Source organism: Panulirus ornatus, chromosome 43, assembly GCF_036320965.1.
Source record: "Panulirus ornatus isolate Po-2019 chromosome 43, ASM3632096v1, whole genome shotgun sequence".
Taxonomy (NCBI): domain Eukaryota; kingdom Metazoa; phylum Arthropoda; class Malacostraca; order Decapoda; family Palinuridae; genus Panulirus; species Panulirus ornatus.
This window is the reverse complement of record NC_092266.1, coordinates 27,695,814-27,723,575: the sequence shown is the minus strand read 5'-3', so window position 1 is coordinate 27,723,575 and position 27,762 is coordinate 27,695,814. Positions and strand designations below refer to the sequence as shown.

At 46.9% G+C, this 27,762-nt stretch overlaps 4 protein-coding genes and 1 long non-coding RNA gene across 6 annotated transcripts in view; 1 reads left to right on the top strand and 4 right to left on the bottom strand.

The window, feature by feature from the left end:
• LOC139762434 (uncharacterized) overlaps positions 1–27,762 on the top strand; it is a 117,638-nt gene that overhangs the window by 5,037 nt on the left and 84,839 nt on the right. For both annotated transcript variants that reach the window (XR_011715723.1, XR_011715722.1), the window contains exons 3-4: positions 20,112–20,287; positions 26,334–26,589. This is a non-coding gene — a long non-coding RNA (uncharacterized lncRNA). The remainder of the gene's footprint in view (positions 1–20,111; positions 20,288–26,333; positions 26,590–27,762) is intronic.
• Positions 1,181–3,420, bottom strand: LOC139762431 (uncharacterized). The gene is made up of 2 exons (XM_071687322.1): positions 3,338–3,420; positions 1,181–2,158 (listed from the first exon to the last, which is right to left on the bottom strand). Exons 1-2 carry the CDS (start codon positions 3,347–3,349, stop codon positions 1,349–1,351), a joined length of 822 nt encoding a protein of 273 aa, XP_071543423.1. The 5' UTR covers positions 3,350–3,420; the 3' UTR covers positions 1,181–1,348.
• LOC139762579 (uncharacterized) lies at positions 9,314–11,504 on the bottom strand. Its single transcript, XM_071687606.1, has 2 exons — positions 11,475–11,504; positions 9,314–10,216 (listed from the first exon to the last, which is right to left on the bottom strand). The coding sequence occupies exons 1-2, from the start codon at positions 11,484–11,486 to the stop codon at positions 9,473–9,475; spliced, it is 756 nt and encodes a 251-aa protein (XP_071543707.1). The 5' UTR covers positions 11,487–11,504; the 3' UTR covers positions 9,314–9,472.
• LOC139762425 (uncharacterized) lies at positions 13,912–17,029 on the bottom strand. The gene is made up of 2 exons (XM_071687297.1): positions 16,936–17,029; positions 13,912–15,174 (listed from the first exon to the last, which is right to left on the bottom strand). The coding sequence occupies exons 1-2, from the start codon at positions 16,945–16,947 to the stop codon at positions 14,416–14,418; spliced, it is 771 nt and encodes a 256-aa protein (XP_071543398.1). The 5' UTR covers positions 16,948–17,029; the 3' UTR covers positions 13,912–14,415.
• LOC139762433 (uncharacterized) lies at positions 24,957–26,296 on the bottom strand. Its single transcript, XM_071687325.1, has one exon. The coding sequence runs from the start codon at positions 25,863–25,865 to the stop codon at positions 25,107–25,109; it is 759 nt and encodes a 252-aa protein (XP_071543426.1). The 5' UTR covers positions 25,866–26,296; the 3' UTR covers positions 24,957–25,106.

Below are 27,762 nucleotides of genomic sequence, written 5' to 3'. Positions count from 1 at the left end.
CTGGTCGCGGCACCCGATCCACAGTTCACCCGACTGTTTATCTTCCTCTTGTGGGTTTCGTTGATAGAATGGATGCCTGGCTTAGGCATAGTGCACCCGGGAGTTGAACCTGGGTTCTCGAGAACGGTAGGCGGACGACGCAACAGCCGATGGGGTGCAGCCTATCTCTCTCTAAACTTGTTTTCATCAGCTCAAGCGCTCCGCCCACTCACTGGATTTATTTCATTGTTTACGAAAGTATTTTCCTTATATCTGGCTAGTAGTAGTCGTACCTCTGGGTTTTAAAGTATAAACATGCTCTGGATCTGACGAATGTCCACATCTTTATTAGATTCTTCGTTTCTGAACTCCTTTATTTCAGTGATTTGTGTGTGTGCGTTTGATTACTAGAATTGTGACGGGCGGCGAGTTTTATACTCGTGTTGCCCCGTCTCTTAACTTTGTATATGTATCGTGTCTTCCCTCTTTTTTGCATTCCTTTGATTTCAAGGAAGGAGAAAAATGACCTCTGGAAGAGTGAGTGACATTAAAGTGCAGTGTTGCCAAATTATCAGTCAAGCGGGGGAAAAATTGTGACAGTTGCTTTTATGTACCTGTGAGTTGTGAGAGCGGGCGGCGGCGGAAGGATACAGAATGGGACTGGAACCCCGCCCGCCTCCGCCTCCCTAGTTGTGAGGCAGCTTGTGAGGTCTCCTGGAGGCCTCTGGAGCTGCCTCATCACGAGTGAGAGAAAGTCTTCGTGCTGAGTCACCGCCATGTTCATCTATGTGTATGTTTGTACAGGGAACGGAGGTAGGCGGGGAGGATGTGGTCCCGGCCTGCATGAGGTAATCACGTCTCGTCTGGTAGGAAGGCTGCACACGGCATTTTCACCGGGAGGACACACACACACACACACACTCACAACGCGTGCTGCGTGACATCCTATTTGGTAAACACTGCTGTAACTTATATATTTCAGAGAAATGTAATGACGGATTTAAATTAGCGAATAGTTTCGTTTTTCTTTTAAGAAGCACAATTTCACTAGTAATGGACGCATTATTAGTTCCGACGCTTTCCTTCCAAAATAAAAAGGAAAGCCATTTCGACGCCTGTACCCCATGTCTACGTACATATATTGATATGGCAGCAAACATCTCACTCTCTACAATCTCTGGAGGCAAAAGAAATATGTGAATATTCTATAAACCTTTATTAACTCGATACCTCACCAAGTATATCAAATGCGACAGTTCATAAATATAAATGTTTAATATACCACCTTGTCGCTTTTTAGTGACATATAGTATGTGTGAGGCTGATAAACAGATATGATTATACAAAGTCATCCTGAAATATTGTGGCTTTATGGATGTGAGTACGCTGATGACGGGGTGGAGACGGAGGGAGGGCTGTAGCTGCCGCCGCCAATGTTGCCGCCGCCAATGTTAACCCCACCGTTTACACCGCCAATGCCACTACCGCTGCCATCAATCACGTCACCTCCACCTTGGGAGGCGATGCTGAGTGCAGACTGGAGGTCCTCGCCGGTGGGCAGAGTCGGGTTGTCACCCTCAGCATAATTGACGAAGTAGACCTGAGGAGTCTGTTGCTCTGGTCCTGGGACGTGGATGACTTGCTGATCCAGTTCTGGTCGCTTGTTGAGGACGTAGACGATGTTCTTCTGCTGGGGCGGTGGCACGACAACAGGCTCCTGACCCAGAACTCCCTCTGGGGTGCGGATGAATATGATATTGTGCTCGACTCTTGGTGGAGGAACTTGGGGTCGTGGACCAGTGATTGGGGACGTTGGAGGGGCCTGGTAGACGTACAGGTTCCGGGTGACCACAGGCGTCACGCAGCTGCCGTCCACATGACGGATCTGACCTTGACCACAGCTGCCTCCAGAGTGGCCAGAGCCGCCACCTGAGAATCCTCCGCCGCCTGAGAAACCTCCGCCGCCTGAGAAACCTCCACCGCCTGAGAATCCTCCACCGCCTGAGAATCCTCCGCCGCCTGAGAACCCTCCGCCGCCTGAGAAACCTCCTCCGCCTGAGAACCCTCCGCCGCCTGAGAACCCTGAACCACCATAGGTGGGGCTTGTCCTGGGAGGTGAGGGCACACTGTAGCCTTGAGGAACGGCGTACGCGGCCGCTACGGTCACTGAAACCAGGATCTGTGGGATAAGTGTTATCAGTGAAGATCTGAAGTATAACTATTTGAGATTGGCAATTCATACGATCACCATGGGTGAAATGGCATGTAAACTGTGACCAGTGTCTTGGAAGCACCACTTAGATTGTGAGTGTCACTCAGAAGTAAGAGTATGGGTCAAAGACTTGCTGCCCAACATGAAGTGTGTGTGTACATACAAGAAACATGGCTACCACTCAGGTATATTGGTACGCCTGAAAGTCATTGGTCGTCACTCTGAGATCAACTACGTACGTCCAGAGTATGAATGTACACAGTCACCTCATTCATTTGGTCTACGCCAAAGGAAGATCCTTCGAGTTTCAGTCACTGTACTTGAAACGTTGTAACTATGTCTTTACAGAGCGAGACAAGAGAACAGTGACCTTGGGCCAGTAAAGAACATGTTAGTCTTAAAAGTGTTAAGTTGATATGAAGAACAGAGAACGACTGACGTTTGAGAAAGTGTTCATGTCTTCCTTGTGGCCGGTGTACAGCAGCTCTGTAATACACTTCACCTTCCGTCACAGTGAACAGGATATATTTGGTGACCTCTTGAATGATCACCATCACTCTGTCAGGTGGGAATTGAGACTATAAGAGATGTACAAGTATTACTGGAGGAGAAATGCATGTGTTGTGACCAAGAGTGATTATGTATACCATTTAGACAAGAAGCTGTAAACAGTAACGAGGTAAGATTTAAGCAAACGATTATATCTCTCATCACACTCACTCACCCCTTGTAATAACCGTCTCATCACACTCACTCACCCCTGGTGATATTTGTATGTCTCATGACACTCACCCACCCCTGGTGTTAGCCAGAGGCGTCAAACATTCAACATTCATTCATGGAGACATTTTCGCCCGCGAACTCAGCCCGAGTCATCGTGTTTACACACTATGACCCACGAGATGCGTCCTTGCTGATGCCGTATGTCGTCTGCTACACACAAGACGTCGGTACAAGATCATCTTCAAACCCTGCGACTCAAGAAAGTTTTTTGGGTCTGGCGTGACAATCTGCCTCTCTATCGTTCCATGATAAGGAAAGCTACACATCCGTCCGAGTTAATACAAGCGTTGTACTACGGTTATGTTCAGCACTACTACACTGAGGAGGAACACAGGACCAGAGCCTGCAGGAGGCCCAACTCACCAGGAGCTTCATGGTGGAGTGTGGTGTCCTCTCGCTACGCTCGACGCTTTATATAAGCCCCTCTCTCTCTCTCTCTCTCTGTGCTTCGTAAACATTGCTTTCTTTGCCATCTTCTGTAGGATGATTCGTTGCTTTCCCTCTCTAGGTATCCCGAGTGGACACACACACACACGAGTTTGTTGTGTGACAGTTCCTGCTGCATCATCTGAGCTGCAGAAGGGAAGAGATTTGATACAAAGGGACTTCTTGTCAACAACATGTACTACATTCATTTCCTTGGAAGTTGTTTAGAATTCATGCATTGTATCTGACCCCTGAGTAGACCATCAGTATGCATCGTTCATCCGACATTGGGCAACCTTGTGCAAGACTAGACAAACACAAGAAGATTGAATCTCTCCCTCCTCACCTCACTGTTACTTACCATGAGGCACTGTCATAATGGTGTCGTGCTTCCCCTCTCCAACGTGGTAATGTGTGAGGCCACAACTACTCTGATCAAGCCCCAGTAGACTTTTTCTACGAAGGACAAACATCTTCGTGATGACTGGAGGAAAACCGAGCCAGCCATACCCCCTTATACCATCTCGAGACATTAAGGTTAGGACATACTTGTTATTCAGCACAGACTCAAACACTTTCTTAACCCACGCTAAGCCTAAATCCAGGGTGCGCACACCAATGCGCCCCAAAGTGATGGGTAAAAAGAGCGTGGCCACCGATAGTCGTACGTTTGTTATTTGTTATGTGGATGATAAACAAGTTGTTTATAGCCTCCGCTGTACCTGACGTCACCGTAAGGCCCGACCGTCGTCCATAATCGTACTATACACAGGTGCAGAGCTGGAGGAGAGCCTATGTAAAACATACATCCAGCTCCCCTTGTAGTATCACATGCCAGTGTGAGGACTGGCACTGTGCAGTGGCATGTCACCGAGGGTCGTGTTAGGGAGAGAGAAACCAGGTACTCGTGAGTCCATACGACGTTCACGGCGAGACAGACCAGGTACTCATGAGTCCAACGAGGTTCAGTGAGTCACCCTGGCACGACGCAGCTGGCCTCCCTATGAAGACAGCTGAACCTACTGCATCAGGCTGTCTCCTCCACCCCTGTACTCTACCCTAGAGTCCAACACCACCTGCCTACACCCTTGTACTCTACCATAGATCCAACACCACCTGCCTACACCCTTGTACTTTACCCTAGAGTCCAGCACCACCTGCCTCCACCCCTATACTCAACCCTAGAGTCCAGCACCACCTGCCTCCACCTCTGTACTCTATCCTAGAGTCCAGCACCACCTGTCTCCACCCGTGTACTCTACCCTAGAGTCTAGCACCACCTGCCTCCACCCTTGTACTCTTCCCTAGAGTCCAGCACCACCTGCCTCCACCCCTGTACTCTACCCTAGAGTCCTGCACCACCTGCCTCCACCCATGTACTCTACCCTAGATTCCTGCACCACCTGCCTCCACCCCTGTACTCTACCCTAGAGTCCTGCACCACCTGCCTCCACCCCTGTACTCAACCCTAGAGTCCTGCACCACCTGCCTCCACCCCTGTACTCTACCCTAGAGTCCAGCACCACTTGCCTCCACCCCTGTACTCAACCCTAGATTCCTGCACCACCTGCCTCCACCCCTGTACTCAGCCCTAAAGTCCAGCACCACCTGTCTCCACCCGTGTACTCTACCCTAGAGTCCAGCACCACCTGCCTCCACCCCTGTACTCTACCCTAGAGTCCTGCACCACCTGCCTCCACTCCTGTACTCTACCCTAGATATCTGCACCACCTGCCTCCACCCCTGTACTCTACCCTAGAGTCCTGCACCACCTGTCTCCACCCGTGTACTCTACCCTAGAGTCCAGCACCACCTGCCTCCACCCCTGTACTCTACCCTAGAGTCCTGCACCACCTGCCTCCACTCCTGTACTCTACCCTAGATATCTGCACCACCTGCCTCCACCCCTGTACTCTACCCTAGATTCCTGCACCACCTGCCTCCACCCCTGTACTCAACCCTAGAGTCCTGCACCACCTGTCTCCACCCATGTGCTCTACCCTAGAGTCCTACATCATCCACCTTCACCGGACATTACCTTCGTGAAATCACAAGGTCCACCACTAGGCTCTGCCCTAGTGACATCACAAGGTCCACCACTAGGCTCTGCCCTAGTGACATCACAAGGTCCACCACTTGGCTCTACCCTAGTGACATCGCACGGTCCGACGTCACACTCTAGCCCAGTGACATCACGTAATCCACCACTAAACTCCACCTTAGTGAAATCGCGTGGGCCGCCAGCACCACACTTCTAGTCAGTGGCATCACATGGTCAACGAACGCACTCTGGCCTAGTCACGCCTCAGTCCTCCACTGTGCTTTAGCCTTGTGACATCACGTGGCTCATCAACGCACTCTCCCCTGGTAACATCACATTGCTCCGCCGCAACCCTACATGGTCTACGACTCTCCATGGTGTGTGTGAGGGGGCCGCGGCCACTCTGGGCCCGGGACCAGACTCTCTCATTATTAGCCTCATGCTACACCATGACTAGCCTCTCGCAGATTAACCTGACGCAAACACCTGCTGACCAAACGCAACGAAGCAACACTTATCCCCCTCGGCGACAGGAGTAATCCTACCACACAACTCATGGCTCTCACCACAAACCCAGAGTTCACCCCTGCGCGGACCCCTGACCTAACCTTACCCTTCCATACCTAATCTAATCTAACCTTGAGACCGTACCTCTCCTTAGATCATGGACTTAATCATATTCTTCTGTATAGAGATCGTTCATCAGTTTACATCATCATCATCAATTTACATAATCATCATCATCGTCATGTTTACATCATCATCAGTTTACATCATCATCATCAATTTACATTATCATCATAAATTTACATTATCAGTATCATCAATTTACATAATCATCATCATCAGTTTATATCATCATCGATTTACATCATCATCATCAATTTACATCATCATCATCAATTTATATCATCATCATCTGTAGATGTGAGATGGACAGATCATATACACAAGGGAGGGCGGGTTTCGTTACCTCTGTGTTCTCAAGACCCTATCTCGCTCCTGAGGATACTTTAACCCCCGTAACCAACCCTGTCCTCACCCTGCTGGCTCCTTCGGCAGGGTCGTCGTAATGGTGTTGGTTCGGCGAACCACTTCTCTTATGGGAACCTCACTACTGTTGTGGTAGGACGCGGTCCGCGTCCCCCCGAAACACCCATAAGTAACTCTGTGTGTGTGTGTGTGTGTGTGTGTGTGTAGCAGCGTACCGAGCCAAACCGGTCGAGCGACCCGCTATGAATCATGCGCCAAATGCTTGACGAGTGACCAGTGGCATGCGAGTTCGTAGCCATTACTGTCCAATAGATTCAGGTTCTATTATCATGATGACCGTGATCATCTTAGCGTGTCGTCCGCGTTAGTCATTTTTTTTTTTTTTCGTCTTTATGTAAACTGAGGCGGTAAAATGGGGTGCAAGTGAAGAACGCCCTGGTCAAGGCGGACGCATTGAGTCTCTCTCTCTCTCTCTCTCTCTCTCTCTCTCTCTCTCTCTCTCTCTCTCTCTCTCTCTCTCTCATATATATATATATATATATATATATATATATATATATATAGATAGATAGATAGATAGATAGATAGATAACGATCACCCAGTAGACCTTGAAAATTCCAGTTTTTCTATAGCCTTCTGCTAGGTTATACCACTCGCAACGGTCATTGAATCTGTCTTAATTGGCAATACTAATAACTTTCATTTGTCCCCAGGAAACCGTAAAACCCATCCTATCATTAACCAAGTCATTATGAGAGAATTGACCAAAAAAAACGGAAGTGTAAGAAAAGTGGTTCCTGACACACCTAGCTAGCCAGGTCAACCAACCCCCGCCACGTAAACCCCCTCACCACCCAACCTCACCCTTAACCACTATCCCTTTTCACGGTTACTGTTGGTCAGGCCAGAGTGTTGTCTAGTTTGGTAGACGCTGGACGGTGGGTGCTTCTGTTGTGATGTTGAGATGTGAATGACTTTATGAAGTACTGGTACCTGATGAGGTGGATTGTCTCCACGAAACATGTCGTGCCACCTTCATAACTTTCATCACGGATTAGTGTGGTTGTATATATATATATATATATATATATATATATATATATATATATATATATATATATATATATATATAAGATTGAAGCCTATTGAAATGCTTTGGGGAAATATGTCACAGTGCTTCACTTGACCGAGAGATCCCCAATGAATACGAAACCAATAATAATAAAAAAAAAATCGTCCAAACATGTAATCATTTAAATGCTTAACTACAAGACTGAATGGCCCTCTCAAAAACATCATTTCAACCACAGAGTCTTACCGAGCATGAAAAAATTGTCCTTATGCAGAAGAGGTTTTCAAGAAAATCTTTTGTTATAAGCAAAATATCAGCAAATCATAGGGTAATTTTTCTAAATCGAAAAACGTTTTCTTTTAGGATTGAGATATACTATAATAAAACGTATCTTTGCTTGAAATGAGGTTGGGAAATATCTCATAATACTCCCCCCCTACCCGCTAGATAACCCAGTAATTACGTAACGAATATATCGAAAAATTCTTCAAACATGGAATCGATAAAATGCATAATTACAAGATTGATTGGCTCCCAAAACAACACTTCAACCCTAGATTCTCATTGGCCATTAAGGTAGTCTATATTTTTTGTCTTCTTTTAGCTACGACGGCACGAGCAGCCATCCCATTAACGCTATATATATATATATATATATATATATATATATATATATAATACTCTAGTCCGAGCTATGTACCCATTTCATCGACGAAACCCTAAGGGTGGATGAACCGCTGGGTTGACTGTGGGCCGACTGTCGCAACCAGGATTCGAACCTATGCACGGGAGGCCCGTGAAGTGAATGCTTCACGATCAGGAACGCTAACCGTTACACCATTAGACTAAGAAAAATACCAAACGTTACAGGGACTCCCATCAACACCCTCACCAGAAAGGCCCAAAGCACAAATCGATGTTGTGTTCTCGAAGGCATGTTTAACCCAGCGTCCTCTTGTGTGATGGTCACCATGACCAACCGACCAGTTGGGATCATACACTACTAATGAAGGGAATGATACAGGAAGCTTAGTTTAGAATATGATGGACCCAACTTCGGAGGGAGCAGTTCACTCTTTGTCTTCGGGGATTGAAACTGAATTATTTTAAGATGTTCCGTTCATCTCATTTGACACACACACACACAGACACACACACACACACACACACACACACACACACACACACACAGAAGTGAAATTTCAAAAGGCTGGGTCGAATTCGCCCACAAAGAAGGCGAAAAGCAAAGTGTCTATCTCACCAGTGTCACCAGTATCAGTGTATCCTCCTGGCCCAGCTCATGTGTCACCACTATCAGTGTATCCTCCTGGCCCAGATCTTCCGTAGCTGTTGGGTATTGGTGCCCACGGACTGAATATCCGTTTACCCTCCTACGGAATGATCTTGTCATAAACGTCTAGCCTCTTTTTGCGTAACTCCCTCAAAGTATCTTTTATTTTCCGTGGTAGACAGACTGTGGTGGTGGTGGCCAGAGCAGTACTTATTATTCTGTGAGTATACGAACGCTCTGGCGCTTGATTTATGAAAAGTATCGTATCAGACAAATATGATTTAGTGGGACGAGATTCTTCTTTAATTCCTTTTTGCATCATTCATGTGTGAACTCATGTGTCAGTGACGTGCTGAGAGCTGTACCTTCCTTCTGTTCAATTTGTGACGTTTATTTACGTAGTCTTATCAAATGAGATCAGCCGATCTTGGATGACAACGGTCAGGATCACCGAGTTCAGAAATGTTGAGGTGCACGGCACCTGATCGTGGAGGGAAGTAGAGAAAGTCGATGAAAACATTATATGTCAACATATATTTGATGATATAACAAACAGTGCGTAAACAATATGAGGCTTCATAAGCCACGATTGACCTAAGATTTCTCGCATAACAATGATAATACGGTATGACAGTCAAACTGTCAACTGCCTAAGTTTAAAGGGATGTAGGTGTCTAAGGCTGTCTGTACAATGTTGATGGGGGAGAAATGATAGGAGGGCTGTAGCTGACACCACCGCCGTCAACTCCGCTGGCACCAGTCACGAAGCCGCCACCTCCGCCAACTCCGCCAGCGCCGGCCAAAAAGATTCCACCATCCCCACCAGTGATGCCGCCGCCACTCTCGATTACTTCACCGCCACCTTGGGAGGCGGCGCTGAGGGCAGACTGGAGATCCTCACCGGTGGGTAGAGTCGGGTTGTCACCCTCGGCGTAGTTGACGAAGTAGACCTGAGGAGACTCTTGCTCAGGTACCGGGACGTGGATAACTTGCTGATCCAGTTCTGGTCGCTTGTTGAGAACGTAGACGACGTTCTTCTGCTGAGGCGGTGGCACTACAACAGGATCCACGATTGGGCCAGCTTCTGGGGCGCGGATGAAGACAATATTATGCTCGACTTTCGGCGGAGGGATTTGTGGTGGAGGACCAACTATCGGAGGCGACGGAGGGGCGGTGAAGACGTACAAGTTGCGGGTGACTTCAGGAATCGCGCAGCTGCCGTCCACATGGAGGACCTCGCCTGGACCGCAGCCGCCTCCGATGAAGCCAGGGCCGCCGGAGGGGAGCCCTGAGCCAACCGATACGGGTCCTGGGCCAAAGGATGAGCCGCCAATGGAGAACGCAGGACCAGAGGGCCTAGGTAGACTGTATCCCTGTGGGGCAGCGTTAGCGCCAACCACCAGCACGGAGGCCAGGATCTGTGAGTGATATGCAAGACATCAGATGTACTCAAGGTTCAGGCATTATGAGCAACCTTTCTTTAATAATAGTTTGTGCAAACAAGAACACACAACAGAGTGACTGGCACCACGACGGTGCTCACAATACTCACCCATCCACCTGTCGTCAACACTCAACTCACCTCTGTACTTGATGGTATTCTATTCTCGTGAGGTAACTATCCAAGTGCGTCAGATGATAAGGTGCTTTGAAATGTATATGGAATGAATATATCCCTTAACAAGCAGACGGCCCTACGTTCCTAGCCGAAGAAGAACAAAAGAGTCATGGCCTAACCTTTAGATCCTCCTACCAACATTCAGAAGCGATTATTCAGCTGAGTGTTAGTGAGGGAGAATATAGACTGGGCATACAGGTCTAGAGAATAACGCCTGCCACTCCGCATCCTGCATAGCACTACCCGGGTCCACACGAGGCAGGACTTGGCGAGGCCACGCTCCACACAAATGGCTTGACCCACCAGTTCCTCACTCCATAGGTCGCAGGACTCAGTATGTCCTCATTCCACAGGTCATAGGACTCCCCGGGGGTCTCACTCCACAAGTGGCAGGACTAGCCGGGGTCCTTGCTCCACACGAGTGGGAGGACCCACTGCCCTCTCGATCCACTAGAAAAATCGCATCAACTTGTTTGGAACGCCTTTTACTTCGAGGCTCCTTAAGAAGCACAACCCGACCCTAGCACTACACACACTTGGTCTCAATCACAGAGTACGTTTCACATGACGTCAGGAAAGGTTACGGGAAGGAAAATCTAAACAAAATCTTTCAGCTCGATGAAAGATACAAGTGAAGCCCAATAGGAGAAGAAAGAAGAAAACGGAAAGGGACAAGATACTGACGAAGATACAGAGACAGGTAACGCGTTACTGGACAGCGTTAGATTATTCTTCAAGTGTATTCCAATGAGGAAAGGTTGAAAAAAAAAACGTTTACATAATTCGTAAAAGTAAGCACCCGTAACCTGAGTTAACTGCCCGTCGAATGGGGACCAGGTCGCTCCGCTCCGTCTTTTTCACCGTCGAGCAAAAAGCGGTTGTACCGTGGAGGAAAGTAGAAATGCTTGGGAACACCGCATCATCCAGGGTCCGCCGCCCGCAACCCCCACCGCGAAATCCGACGCCGAGGACGAAAACCGGATGTTTTTAAGGTGGTCACCTGTACCACCAGTAGCCCGCGTGGGGCGCACCGTTGACCAGCGGGAGGAACCACTCACCATCAGCTTCATGACGGAGTGTGATATGGAGTCGGGTCCATCGCCTCCTTATATACCTGCCTCTTCGCACCTCCGCCCATCACTGCGCTAGGTACTCAAGCTGCTTTCTTTACTCTCCCTAACTGAACCCATTCTCTTCCCTTTTGATGGACCCCAGACTGGTCACACAGGAAGGGTCCAACGTCTGACCCGACTCTCCTCATAGGACGGGCGTGGGCAACACTCCTGACGGTGCAAGATATGATGGTCAGCTATCTCTGGGAAAGATACTCATACGAGGAAATAAAAGGATTCCCCATCATTTATCATACATGATCCGGCATGGCAATGATGTCATGGTAGGCTCATAGTAAGACATGTGTGATCAAATGTGGGTCATTCCTATTGACCAAGATTGGTGATGGTGCACAGACTATATGGTGACCAGGCTAGATGATGACTTATAGGTCTGTCTGGTGACCAGGATTGATGAGTGGTTATAGGATTCTCTAGTAGCTAGGAGTGTTGATGGTCTAGAGGCTTATATAGTAAACAGGCTTGGTTATATGGCTTATAGGACTGTCTGGTAACCAGGGTTGGTTCTGTGGCTTATAGGACTATCTAGTAACCAGTCTTGGTGATGGTATATAGGTATATCCTCTAACCAGGCTTGGTGATGTCGAACAGGGAATCAGTGTCACCAGGGTGGATGAGAGTATATCAGCCAGCTTGGCGGTGCTGGAGACTCGCGCTGGCCCTCTGGCGTTGCATGATGTGAATAGCCTGTGGTCAGTTTGCCCGTCACTCGAGTTGGTCCCCGGGCGGGCCGACCATGACAGTGTCCACGTCACACACACACACACACACACAGCGCCACCTTACGCTGCGCTCTCGTTGATTTACAACGGTACGACCAATGGCTTGGCCTTTCACCCCATATATATATATATATATATATATATATATATATATATATATATATATATATAATATATATATATATATATATATATATATATATATATATATATATATATATATATATATATATATATATATATATATATACTTGTTTGGCTATGGCGTCTTAGCCTTGCTTCTTGCCTCTGACTGTTCTAAAGTCTTTTATTTCATATTCTTGTATCTCCCCTGACGATGTGATCATTACACGAAAGTGCACTTGGGAATTTATTATGTTTTGTTTTCCTCGTAGTTATCACCGATTACTAGATCAAGCGCACTACTGTGACCTATTGCAATATATATATATATATATATATATATATATATATATATATATATATATGTGTGTGTGTGTGTGTGTGTGTTGTCTGTGTGACCGTGATGATAAAAGATGAAATCACAATTCGATACGAGTTCAGATCATTTTATTCAACATCTGTTTTTCAATACATGCTGTACTACATGTTTCACGAAGACAATCCACTTCATCAGGTCTCCCTAAAACTCACAAAAATGGATGTTCCCACAGACCAATTATCTCCTCTATTAATTCTTCTGGTTATAAGTTATCCAAAAGGTTAGCTAAACACCTTAGCCATGTTCAAGGAAAATATTTCTATCGCATGCTATAAATAGCTTAGATTTTGTAAACAAGGCTAGAAACATTAATTTGCCTGAACATCAACTCATTAGTTTCCTTGTGAATTCCATATTCACGAAAGTCCCCACCGAAGAAACCATCACATACCCAATTAAGAATTATCTGATCTCACTCTTGCCTTACCCATGCCCATAATAACTTTCATTGACTTGGTAGAGCTTCGTGTTTCCAGTAATGTTTTCCATGATGATGAAGGTAATTTTCACAGACAGAGATTCGGTCTAGCCATGGGAAATCCTCTTCATCACATCCTCAGTAACTTATTCTTGGAATACTTTGAGACTGAGACACTAACTTCGGTCAGTAACCATCCAAAAATATGGCTTTGATACGTTGATGATGTGTGGTCCTTCTGGCCATCTTCCCAAGATTGTGATGTTTTCCTCAATGAACTAAATAACATTTACCCCACCATCAGATGCACGATTGAGTGGAGGGGAAAAAAAAAAAGGCAATTTGCCGTTTCTTGATGCGTTGATAGCTAGGGAATCTGATCCTTTAAGATCCACAGGTAGCCTACTAATGCTGAGAGCTATATTCATTATTTTTCAGCTCACGATCCTTCTGTAAAAGTGTCTGTAGATTTGTCTATGTTTTTAGAGCATTACGGATATGTTATCCCACAAGGTTGGTATATGTAGTCATATAAGACGTACCTTTAGGCAGTTATGTTGTCCTAAGTGGTTTGTGAACAAGGTTTCCTGGAAAGCTAGAATCTGATAACAAAAATGTGGAAAAGGATGATAAGTCCAAGTGTTTGGTGTTGCCCTGTTTTCCTGACTTAGCATATGATCTTTTATTTGCTGATAACCACGAGGAAAATGAAACATGATAAGTTCCCAAGTGCACTTTCATGTAATGATCACATCGTCATGAGAGATACAATAATGAGATAAGAAGACTTAGAACAATCTGTTGATATACAAAGAAGAGGCGAAGATTTAAATTTGGGTTATTGCTTAATGGTAATTATCATCATCTTCATTATTGTCATTATGATTATCAGTAGTAGTGGTGCCGTCGGACCTTTTCCTAGGACTCTCACTCTTACCTAGGATATCTTTGTACAAGCTCCTACAACCTAAGGCTGCGCCACTTCCAGGAGCAGCGAAACCTGGACTCCTTTCAGTTGAGAAGGTCTTTGACGAGACTGGGTTCCCAGCCTCGCCAGACTTGAACCCTCCACTTCCGATGTAACCTCGAACAGACGGAGTCTAACATTACTCTTTTAATGGTATTTCAACAATTAACACACAACAACAAAAACAGATGTGTAGCATCAGCAACACGCATATCGCCAGCCCGAGCTGGTCGAGACTGAAGGTGGGAGGGGGTTGACTATGGTGTGCGGTAGAGAGTGGAGAGGTGGGAGGTGCCGATACCTCCTTGATGGTCTCCGGTAATGACGCCCCCGTCAGTTTGGGAGGCGATGCTCAGGGCAGACTGGAGGTCCTCACCGGTGGGCAGAGTCGGGTTGTCGCCCTCGGAATAGTTGACGAAGAAGACCTCTGGAGTATCTTGCTCCGGTTCTGGGACGTGGATGACTTGCTGACCCAGTTGTGGTCGCTTGTTGAGGACGTAGACGATGTTCTTCTGCTGGGGCGGTGGCACGACAACAGGCTGTTGGCCTGCAAATCCGTCTGAGGTGCGGATGAATAAAATATTGTGCTCTACTCTTGGTGGAGGAACTTGAGGTCGTGGACCAGTGATCGGGGACGTTGGAGGGGCCTGGTAGACGTATAGGTTCCGGGTGACCACAGGCGTCACGCAGCTCCCATCTGTATGGCGGACCTGACCTGCCCCACAGCCACCAGAAGAGAATCCTGAGCCACCGAAGGACAGCCCAGAACCTCCAGAGAAGCCTGAGCCCCCAGAGAAGCCTGAGCCCCCAGAGAAGCCTGAGCCCCCAGAGAAGCCAGAGCCCCCTGAGAAGCCAGAGCCCCCAGAGAAGCTAGAGCCTCCAGAGAAGCCAGAGCCCCCAGAGAAGCCAGAGCCTCCAGAGAAGCCAGAGCCCCCAGAGAAGCTTGAGCCCCCAGAGAAGCCAGAGCCGCCATATGTGCCGTCCGCTGCGGCAGCTGCCAAGGTGCACGCCAGAATCTGTGGTATAAAGTGAACACAAATGAGATAAAGATAAAAAGAATCAAGTTTTTCCCATTTCTTTATCATCAGAATTCTCTGTCCAACATGGACAATGACATGAAAGTAAACACTTTAAGCTGAACAAAAATATATGAATATCGCATACTCAACAATAGATAAATATCCTTGGTTGTATTCACAAAGTATTTTCCTCTTCTGATACAAAGTTTTGTGAGACATAAATAACTTTACCGCTGTTGACCATAACCAGTTATATCGTGGCTGCGCAATTATCCCAACCATTACCAGCCTTGTCACAACACCACTAACATCCCACAACTACTGCAAGTGTTGATGATACAATATCACAAACATCATAGCCATTACCAGTGTTGCTACAACACCACAAACATCTCTACCATAACCAGTGATGCTACAACACCACAAACATCCATTACCAGTGTTGCTACAACACCACAAACATCCATTATCAGTGTTGCTACAACACCACAAACATCTTACCCATTACCAGTGTTGCTACAACACCACAAACATCCATTATCAGTGTTGCTACAACACCACAAACATCTCTACCATTACCAGTGATGCTACAACACCTCAAACAACCATTACCAGTGTTGCTACAACACCACAAACAACCATTACCAGTGTTGCTACAACACCACAAACAATCATTACCAGTGTTGCTACAACACCACAGACAACCATTATCAGTGTTGCTACAACACCACAAACATCTCTCCCATTACCAGTGTTGCTACAACACCACAAACAACCATTACCAGTGTTGCTACAACACCACAAACAACCATTACCAGTGTTGCTACAACACCACAAACAACCATTACCAGTGTTGCTACAACACCACAGACAACCATTACCAGTGTTGCTACAACACCACAAACAACCATTACCAGTGTTGCTACAACACCACAGACAACCATTATCAGTGTTGCTACAACACCACAAACATCTTTCCCATTACCAGTGTTGCTACAACACCACAAACAACTATTACCAGTGTTGCTACAACACCATTAACATCTCTACCATAACCAGTGATGCTACAACACCACAAACATCCATTATCAGTGTTGCTACACACCTTAAACATCTCTCCCATTACCAGTGTTGCTACAACACCACAAACAACCATTACCAGTGTTGCTACAACACCACAAACAACCATTACCAGTGTGCTACAACACCACAAACAACCATTACCAGTGTGCTACAACACCACAAACAACCATTACCAGTGTTGCTACAACACCAAGAACCTCTCAACCCTTGCCAATGTTAGTACAGCTCCACGAACCTCGCAACCATCACCAGTGTCTGCATAACATAGCACATGCACCAGGCGTTCTTCATCCCATTAGCAGACGTACATAACAAGGTATAACTCTCTCAACACAAACTTTACAACCAAATCACCCAGCAGGTTATGCAGACGTTTGTACATTTAGCTGGCTTGATGACGATCCTGTATTCTAACAATGACAGAAGAAATAAATTTTCATGGAACTCCCTCCCTGTAAGGCAGTTGTAATTAACTCGACAGTTTTCCCCTCTCCAATTAGTCGGGGTTAACGAAATCTTTCGGTTATGCTTTGTGGAGCACACTGTCACATACAACGCTTCCCATGTACACCAACACTTCGTTCCTATAGCCTGAAGAAATGTAGTGATCTGTGTGGATGATCACTCTCTCCTTCTGGTCCCAGGCCGGCGGGAGGGTCCGGCGTCTCGACTCACCAGGAGCTTCATGGTGGAGTGTGATGTCCTCTCAAGTCGGCCAGCCTCTTATATACTTCCACTCTTACTGACCTGACGGGGTTTCATGGCTCCCTCCCGCCCCTCCTCTCTCTCTTCTGTGTCCTTACCTGGGGTCACTGGGCAGTAATCATGGCCAAGGAACACCCTTTCATTTATCTTTTTTTTTTTTTTTCGTCTCCGCGCAGGCAGAAAATTGTATTTTTTATCTCTCAAAAACTCGCTCCTTTTCTTTTCATCGTAAGTTTTTTTTCGTTTGGTAAAAATATTGTATTTTTTGTTCATGCCACACTTCCCGAGGTGTGGTATAGGATAATCCCCGTGTTCGAAACGTAGATTAAAGTCGCGTAACAAAACCAGTCCACACGCTAATGTTACAGGTTCTCCCAGACTCTTGAGGTAGAATGGTGTACTGCGTCGCCTGAACAGCGCCCTCTCCAATGCTTGAGGTCGACTTGCACGCTCACGGGGGCAACATTCGCCTACTCATGCTTAACGGGGACCTTAACGGGGCGGAGGAGGGAGACCCATGCTTCTCTTGAACAGTACCCACCCTCTCATGTCTGACGGGGATCCTACAGAAGACCGACTTTGGAAAGAGTAACCACCTGTGCTCGTCGGGGATGGTGGGCACGGGCACTTACCTCGACAGTACCCTCACCGTTCGTGCGTGACGGTGACACTTGCCTGAACGAGCTCCCTAGGCAGGGACTCCCATAGGAGGGCATCCACCTCACATGTTTGATGTGGGGGAGGGTTTGCTGTCTCTCTTAACAGGTAGCACTCTACCACTTCTACGCTGATGGGATTAAAACTCATCTAGTGAGCACCAACTCCTCCTGTCTGACGTGGGACCCACACGGAATAAAATCCGTTTCTTATGCATAACGTAGACCCCCCCGGATGATCTGGGCAAAACTTGCATATACGGAAACTCCCAGACAGCATCCATTTCTCATGCTTTATGAGGACTCAGGCTTGCCTAGAGAGCACCCTACCTCTCATTTCCATGGGGATCTAAGCTCATCTTAGCCGCATCCAACCCTTATGTTTGATGGAGACACTGGTTCACCTCGACACCTGAAATCCAAGCTCTTCTTAAACAAGACCCAATTGTATGAGGCTACTACAGCTACGAAATAACATTGTTCATGCATTTGTGTGAGGCGATATTCAGCCAGAAATGCAAATGGTTACAGTACATGAGGCAGGGATGATCAGGAGTGGGTTCATACAGTTGCATGAGGCGTGCGATGGTCCAGGATGGGGTTCGCACTGTTGCATGAGACAGTGTTATCCTAGGGGTTCTTCCTCACCTCTTGACCTCGTGTCCTCACGCGGAAAGCAAGTTCTGCAAGCAAATTTCGCCCGCTAGAGCACCCACGATTTTTGCGTAGCGTTAAGTCACCTTCTTGACTACATGATTTCCATTCATTATTACTAACATTTAGCCATATATGACTTTCCAAACACCTGTTGCAAAGTCCTGATGTCTCCTGACACGACGGGAAAACTTTTCATTCATTCTTATTCTGTTTAATCCCTTTGAAAAGCAAGCCCTCTGCCACCCAGCTGAGAGGCAAATTAGCCGCCACCCAGCTGAGGCAAGCTTGCTGCCACCCAGACGAGAGGTACCTTTGGATGCCTCTGTGTCTGGTCCTCCTGTTCCATCTTCTCCCACTGCACCTATGCCTTCTCCTACATTCCCTTCGTGTGGGGGCCTTCTGACTACTTTCCCAGCTCCAAGTGTGCAGGGCGTATGACCCTGACGACATGCCTCCACGCGTCCCACCGGAGTGTTGCCTTTAAGCAAGCCTCGATTCCTCGTCGCCTGTTTCGTGCCTGTTACAAAACCTGAACCTTACCTTCCTCTTGGAAACTTGCCTTTTCGCAGCCCATCCCAAAGAAAGAAGACCTTTCTCGCCCATCTATCACCCCGTCGCTCTCGCTCCTACTGTCGCCAAAGTGTTTGAAACTCCCAAGCTCGTACTTTCTCATTTACTTAGAATCCCACTCCATTTTTTCTCTGTTCACCAATATGACTTTCGTAGAGGAAGGCCTATTGACGATCTCCTCTTCTATGCATGTTCCTCACCTTTGCCTATCGTCTCTCAGGGATCTTGGTGAAACTTTTGTCGTGACCTTAGATGTCACCAAAGCATTTGAGGTTATGGCATAAGACTAAGACTTTGCTTTCTAAATTTCCTTTCTTCTACCTTTCTGCTTGTCTCTTTTCTGTACTGCATGGCTTTCTTTCTGGCCGGTCCACTGTAGATGTCGTTGTTGAAGCGAATTCTCTACTCTTATGTACCATCAAAGTGGTGTTTCATAGAGTTCTACTCTGGCGCCAACACTCCTTCTCAATAAATGATCTGTCTTCATCATCCAACCCTATTCATTCTAACGCTGATGCTTCATGTTTCGATTTATGTTCTCTCTCTTCATATTTTTCTAACACTTTGTTTCCTTTTTCGAACTGCACATATTCCCTCCCTTGATTCGACTCTCTTATAACATAGACGTGTTAGGCATAACCATACCCTCCAACTCTAACCTGGACGCCAGTCTTAGGTGCTCCAGTGCTTGGCTTATAAGATTTGATTTTATAATCCAATCCACTCTGACCTGGACATCCTTGTTATGAACGTTACAAAATCTACATCCCATGGGCTTTTCTCACTCGAGATGGCTGAGACTGGGGCGTTGTCTAGCCCATACTATGTCGGTCACTAGAAAAGAAAAGAATGACTAATACGTTAATTCATTCATATTAAAAAAAAAAAAATCTGAATTGTTAGATAAATCTGAAATTCTGGCTGATCCTGCGAAGTCCTTCAGCTCTTGTTTGTCGATGAATCCTCTTCCTCCATCAGTGTGTCGTTGCCTTGGGGGTAAGTCATTCTGTCATATATATCCCTTCCTTCTCCCTTCTAAAAAGACCAATGTCTTGTTTTCTTCTTTTCTCTTATTTGTTAAAATTTTCAGCAATCACAATCTTCCACTTGAACCATAGTGAAGATCCATTTAACTTCACATATAAGGGTCAAGTCAAATGAGCCTTCATTTGAGGGAAAGATGATCTATCCTCATCATTACTTTACACTCCCCTGTCTTTCAAACTCCTTCAGTATCACTGAAGTTTCACGCAACCTTTACAGGTCACGTCAAAGGCCACTTACAAGTGCATACCTGAGCGCGGTGTCGCGGATGTGGTGAAAACGAGAGAAGTAGAGATCTCCTTTGCCCCGACCCCTATGGATGTGGTGAAGATGATGATGGTTGTGATGAAGATAAGGGCAACCTCTGACCCCCGCCTCGTAAGGAAGTAGGGAAGGTGAGTTCGGTGAGGAAGTAAGTGTACTGAGGCTGGCTTCTTAAATTCAAGTTGTATCTGTCGCGGGTGTAGTGAAGATCAGTTTTGTGGCGTTCCACTCCACAGTGAACTTGATGGTGAGCAATACCACAGGTCAGGATACACTGCATCCGCTTGCTGATGGTAGTGTTTTTTGTCTTCTGTGACTCTTATGAAAAATCACACCTGTAGCGCCCTCCCTTGTAGGGCATCCACGCGCTACCTCACTATCTATGAGGGCGTTCAAACTACGTATACCAGTGTCCCCACAGCACCGCAAGCCTCTCAGTCACCACCAGCGTCCTCACACCACCACAAACCTCTCAGTCATCACCACCACACACCTCCCAGTCACCACCAGTGTCCCCACACCACCACAAACCTCTCAGTCACCACCAGCGTCCACACACCACCACAAACGTCTCTGTCATCACCACCACACACCTCCCAGTCACCACCAGTGTCCCCACACCACCACAGACCTCCCAGTCACCACCAGTGTCCACACACCACCACAAACCTCTCAGTCACCACCAGTGTCCCCACACCACCACAAACCTCTCAGTCACCACCAGTGTCCCCACACCACCACAAACCTCTCCTCAGTCACCACCAGCATCACCAAGTGACACAAGCACCAGGATTATACCAGGATGCAAGACGGTGAAAGTGTTGACCATGGTTTCAACCTTGTTTCTCTCTCTCTCCTTCTGTTGATCCTTCGGCCCATCAGACCAGATGCTACTACGGCTGAACAAGAACGAACACTGTCTCATCATCACACACACTGACATTGCACTTCTCTATAGAGCCCGGATGGCGCGCAACCCTGAGGATGAACTTCGTATTTCATACGGACAAAAAATATGTATGAAAATATCAAGATAGGTGGAGCTGGGACTCACCAGGAGCTTCATGGTGGAGTAAGACGTGTGGTCATGTATTCCCCTGCTAATATACCTTCACTCTCTAAGTGCACTTCCCAAATCTTACTTTCTTTGTGCCACTCTCACCCACCTTCTTCACCTCTCAGGGGGTTCTGCCTCCGCCAGCGCGGGGTCAAGAGGCAACAGCCTACCGATGTAGCAACCGCTCCCTCCCTCTGGTATAATCACACCGGATACGTTCTTTCGTTACCTCTCGTCTGTATTCTTACATATTGTCATTCCGTGACTGAATATGCGTCTCGAAAGTGCCATCAAGTTCCCTCGAATATGACCACAAACATCAGAAAGGAGGAAATAGAAATGAATCTCTCTTAAGCAGTCTGCATTCGAGCGCTGGCGACGCCCTCAGTCAAGGGTGTGGCGGGGCGGACCGTGAACCACAGTTCCGCCTCTCCTGCGAAATGCTCCAGCGACGAGAAGCGACCAATCGACTCGATGCAGATCAATTGTAACATTTGGGAAGATTTCCCATTCCTTTATCACACCAAACGAGGGAAACTCTACCATTATGGTTAAGTCGTTAAGCTGCACTGTTGCGGTATTCAGGATGGTTCATGAAGCTTTTACGTCAGGGGAGTCTGTGTTTGCGACCTGCCCTCCATACCAGTGGCAATCAAGAGCGAAGTGATTACAGCAGCTTGAGTCAATCTCTGAATTTACGTAGATATAAATGAATCTAATCAGCAGCCACTAACATGATGTTTGGAGGAGGAAGCAACTGCATTCCCCGCCTCTTTGGACAGATAACTCCCTTTCACATCCTTCTACCCACAAATCCAGCTAAGAAATTAAGTATTCACCATCTTCACCTTCAGTGCATTACTAGAACCTAGTGCTCTTGAACATATACGAATTCTCGAGACTGAAAATAACACTGAATATCCATACTGATAGCTATTCTCCCAGCTCTACAAGTGGGAGCCTTGGCAAGTAGTGTTGACACCATGGACGTGCCTTTCGGTAATAGGTTTCAGAGGAATGTTAGAATTAGTAATTGGATTTTTATCTTTTTTATATATTATCAACAGAACTGTTTGCTGTATTCATCACCCTTGAGTCTTCCGTAAACCGCAACCACACAATTTAGCCTCCGCTGCCTCTCTTCCCCTCACTACTTGTCTTAGATTCTCTCAAGACCAGAAAGTAACACTTTTGTCTCTCAAGCTGAATACGGATAATGCTTTGGCCCGACTCTCCCTACATAAAGAGGCAGCTGAACACAACACTGATTTGTTTTTTTAGAACTCGTGACGCTGTCATTAGGAAGGAACTAATTTGAAGCGAATGGATGTGAGCAAATAGACACTGGTGTATCCATTTTCCCCCCATCACGGTGATATGTGGCTCGCGAGGTTTGAGGAAAAAGGTATCAAGATCCATTGAAACAGTGTCACTTCTAGATTTAAGTTTGGCCATGGGTGCATCCGTAGCTCTCGCCTCCTTACAGATGGTAATCGTATGAACTATTTAGTGTGTGGACGGAGATATGGACACACATGCTAGAACGCCATACCTCAGCCTGAGAAAATATACAACCTTTTAAGGAGAAGTCGAAACAAACCCTGCAAGAAATGGCACAACTTAATCATTCGACATTGAAATTCTGCGATTCTGTCAAAAGTTTTTTTTTTGCATCTAGCGAATGTGTTTGCTACATGGGAATTGTAAACATATGTAATGCTGAGCCAGTATTGTAGAAGTCAGTCGTTATCATGTGGCCCACTGGGGGGTCTGACAGAGACCCTTTGAGGTCTCTGTAATTCCTTTTCCCTCACCGCTTGCAGGGTGAGCACGCTCGGCGCCATATCAACTTAGTCCATCGCCTCTTTCATCGCTGAGAGAGAACTGAAAGGATTTACAGCGCTGCTGAGGGAAGGCTGTGTGGTCACTATAGTGGCACGGGGATTATTACCCCAGCAGCGCTGAGGTTGGCTTAGGGTCATACCCGCGTATGAAGGCTGGGGTCAGACGCGGCAGGATATAAGCATTCTCTCGTGGTTCTCTTGACCTCATGCCCTCACGTCTGCCTGGCACACACCACCACGGATCCCGCTGTCTGCTTTCCCCGGTGAAGTATTCAGGAAATCCACCTGCAACTCGGTTTCGTTTAATACACTAAGGAAGTAAAGTCTTTTTTTTTTTTTTTTTTTGAAAAAAACGCTGGAACGTCTTAAACGTTTAGATTCTTGCGATGAAAAAAGGTTGAAATAAACATCGTGGAAGAATAATTATTGCAGAGTTGAGTTCACGTTACGGTCCGGTGGTTGTGTGTGTGTGTGTGTACAGTGTGTCACGTAAGGCAACAACAAATGTGGGAATGAAGCCAGCCTTCTCCCGCCTTCTGTTAGTCTGTGAGCAACATCCGAATGAGCTACTTCCACCGAAAGCCCGCCGCCACCATCACCTGGCCTTTCTTGCGGGGAAGAGAGCATGAACACGCAGGCAGTCAAATGACCCTTTTATTTTATTTTTTTTCCATAGTACATCAGCCTCCTCCTCCACTGCCGCGAGATCTTTTCTGATATTCTCTCTCTCTCTCTCTCTCTCTCTCTCTCTCTCTCTCTCTCTCTCTCTCTCTCTCTCTCTCTCTCTCTCTCTCATGTTTTCTCCCGCGACTCCCACTTTCTGTTTCGTCCACTCTCTAACAGAGGACACCCCCCACCCCACACACACAAACACCCTCCTCCTTCCTTGTCGGTCACACAAGCATAGGACATAATCCGCCGCGTCAGGAGACAGCTATACTCACCAGGGCCCTTCTATTGTGTCACCTGGCGAGCCCTGGGGAATGATAAGCTGTCGGCCATCGAGTGCCACCCGACCCACGAGTACCTACGACGAGATGATCCCTCGAGTATCTGCTACGAGGTCTTCCTCGAGTACCTGCGACAAGATCTTCCTCGAGTACCTTCGACGAGGTCTTCCTCGAGTACCTGCGACGAGGTCTTCCTCGAGTACCTGCGACGAGGTCTTCCTCGAATACCTGCAACGAGATCTTCCTCGAGTACCTGCGACGAGGTCTTCCTCGAGTACCTGCGATGAGATGTCCCTCGAGTACCTGTGATAGTTTATTCAGGCTAAAAGATATTCCCGGAAGATTCACCATACGTGTGATAGCTGCTCGGCATCATATATTGATATCGCTAAAGAAGCACTTGAAATCCCGGATATTTGAACACTTTTAGCCGTACAATAAGTACGGACGTCTTGAATACTAAGCCATTTTTTTTTTATATCTGTAAATTGTTTATCTCTAAGCTTCGTTAAACTAGAAGAACTTGGTGAAACCTTGCCTCGAGGACTGAGTTCGGCTCGTGAATAAAATCTAGCCGTTGAATAGACCATGTAGCAACTCGGAGATAGAATGCTGTGATGTCTCTTTCTTTACTTTTACGACTAAGCTTTGGAACTCTTAACCTTGCCCGCAGCTTTTCCATTTTCTCGAACACTTTTAGATCATTTTCATCTTTTCCTAATCTTTTTATATTTCTAATTCTTATTTTCTTTTTATCTAAATCATGGCCTCAAAATAGACTTTTACTTTTACCCTGGAACACAGCTTATGACATGGAGACATAAACATGTTAGCCTTTGACCATGTCTTGTACAATTAGATCATATGTCGTAATGAATTAACTACTCGTATGTTGTCCAATCTTATTTTTGTCGGGGAAATGTAAGGATGGGAGAAACTCGTTAGTTTTTGTATTTATTATAAACACTTTTTAATAATATAAGTATCTTTGGCATCATAAAACCCACAGTGGGTTTGTTGACAAGAACAAATAAAGAACGTGTCCATGAGGATTGTAGCGAAAGGGTAGACCATTCACCCGCCAGGCCTACGGGGCCCTTCAGAGCCCAAGGCGTTGCGACGTCGGCAAAGCTCGGATGATCTGAGGTGGACCGTAATGAGCTGACGGAGTGAACGTGCCCGACCCGCCGTCATCATCCACACTCGCAGCTCCACCGCCGCCTCCACTCACGAAGCCACCGTCATTTAGGAAACCGTTGCCGCTGCTTATCCTGCCGCCGCCGCCCACATAACTGCCGCTCCCTGCACCAGCAGCGCTACCTATGATGTAGTCACCACCCTGGGAGGTAGCAGAGCTGAGGGAGGAGTGGAGGTCCTCACCGTAGGGCAGAGTCGGGTTGTCACCCTTGCCGTAGCTGACGAAGTACACCTCTGGAATCCGTTGCTCTGGTGCTGGTGCATGGATGATTTGAGGTTCTTGTCGTTGATGCTTGCTGAGGACGTACACGATGTTCTTCTGCTGAGGAGGCGGCACGACGATGGGATCCTGTGCCAGACCTTGCTCGGGAACACGAATGAATAAAACCCTTTGCTCTACTTTTGGGACGGGGATATCTGGCGGTGGGCCCAAAGACTGAGGAGTCTCAGGAGCGGTGAACACGTACACATCCGTGCTGACGGAGGGAGTTACGCAGGTGCCACTCGCGTGAAGAACCTTTCCTAGTCCACATTCCTCCCCGAAGAATACCAAGTCGTCGTCGGGTTGTTCACCAGAGGACGTGGATGCGAGGTAGTCTTGTGGGGCGGCGCGCACGGCAGCCACAAGCATGGAGACCACCTGTGGACGATGTGAAGGCATGATTGATCAAGATTATCATGTGACAGAAGAGAGATAAAAGAGATACCTCGTATCATTATCATCACTGCACACTATAACTTATGAATCTTTACCTTGATCTTAACCTGTATGTAAATACGTCATGTGTATGTCGATGTGTCTGACAAACAATAGCCCTGACTTGTAGAATAGACGTCATTTGTACATCTGTAAGGACAAAAAAAAAAAAGAAAAGAAAGACGCCTCTACCCCCACCATCATCATTACACAAACATCACAACCGAACGACATCACATCACGAACTAAAACGCTATCCACCACAGTTTCCCCGCTATACTGTAGCGCCCCTGGAGCCTGACCCAGTCGACACCGAGAAGACTCATCAGTAGGTGCGAAATGACAGACAGATTTGTGTGTTATGTTGTGTCCCTGACAAACCAAACACAGTTACCTGATGAGGATGATCCATGACATACATCTTTTCCGCAGGGTTGTCATCGTGTCAACACGAAGCTTGGTCCAGTAAGAAACGACCTTCACCCACCTCCTCCCACATGCCGCTGACGTGTAATGACCCTCCTAAACTCACCGACAGCCATTCTCTGGCTGATCCAGGCGATCGTCGTCCCACAGGAGGAGTCGCATTTCACTGCAGTAAAAAGTGCTGGATCTAAGGAGGCGCTGTGGCTCATGACGAGCAAATGTCGACTGCAGTGGTTTCGACGCGTTCGCTGCTGCACCACAGGTGAGTCCAGGATTTCCCCACATTATAAAAAAAAACCCGGTCATTTGAAGCCTTTTCTATACAATAACCCGAAGGAGTTACTCTTGAATATGTACTGTGGTTATGATTGTGTTGTTATCAGTAAACGACGTAATATATCGCAACGATGTGATACATATTTTGAGGTTCAGACGTACGTACATTGTATTCTGGGTTGGCTGTTTCTCCGCAGTCCAAAAGGATGGTCGTTGAGTACTGTATCCTGCATCGAGTTCGAAGACCAGAATCTTGTTTTAACTCTTTATATGTCGAGTATGGTTGTGACTGGTGGCTGAAGAAAGACAGACAGGGACGCTAAAACTCCTTTTTACACTCCCAACCTGGGAGGAATTTCATTCACATGAACTACGAAGTGTTATTCACACAGGTGTTGGTGTGACAGACTTCCGTAAGCAATCGTTACTGTTCCTCCAGCCACACCGTTACAAGAAAGAATAAAAAAATAAGTGTATTTCAGACATTACGCCGAGTCTGCTAGAGGTGGGAGGTTATAGATGATCGGTTCCTCTATAGCCAGGGGTGTATCTTAAGACCGTAACTTTCGTGACAACAAATTACTGAACGTAGGTAGCATCATAGCGGTAGAAGAGGACCACACCAGCAGCTGCAAGCGCCAGTAGCTGTGAGCTTTAGCAGTTGTGAGTACCAGCAGCTCTTAACGCCAACAGCTATGAACACCGACTGTCGTTAGATAGTTATAGGAGTCGGATTTTATCAGCAGCTGTGAGCAACACTAGCAGTGAGCCTCAGCAGCTGTGAGCGCCAGCAGCTGTGAGAACCAGTTGATATGAATGCCAGCGGCTATGAGCACCAGCAGCAGTGAGCACTAGCACTTGCCAGCCAGAGTGGGAGGCATGTTAGAATGACAACTGTGAGCACCAGAAGCCTAAGTACCATGAGTTGTGAGCAACAGTAGCTGTAAGCACCAGTAGCTGGGGGGGTGGGTGCCAACAGCTGTAAGCACCAGCAGCTGTGAGCGTCAACAGCTGTAAGCACCAGCAGCTGTGAACGTCAAAAATTACCAGGCAGTGTGGGAAAGCAGGACTCACCAGCAGCTTCATGTTGTATGTATGAGCACCAGGTACACTCCCTCCGCCTTATATACCCCCAGCTCTCTCTCTCTCTCTCTTTCTC

Coding starts and splice junctions, on each gene's coding strand:
- LOC139762433 (XM_071687325.1), bottom strand. CDS start 25,865: ATGCCTTCACATCGTCCACAGGTGGTCTCCATGCTTGTGGCTGCCGTG.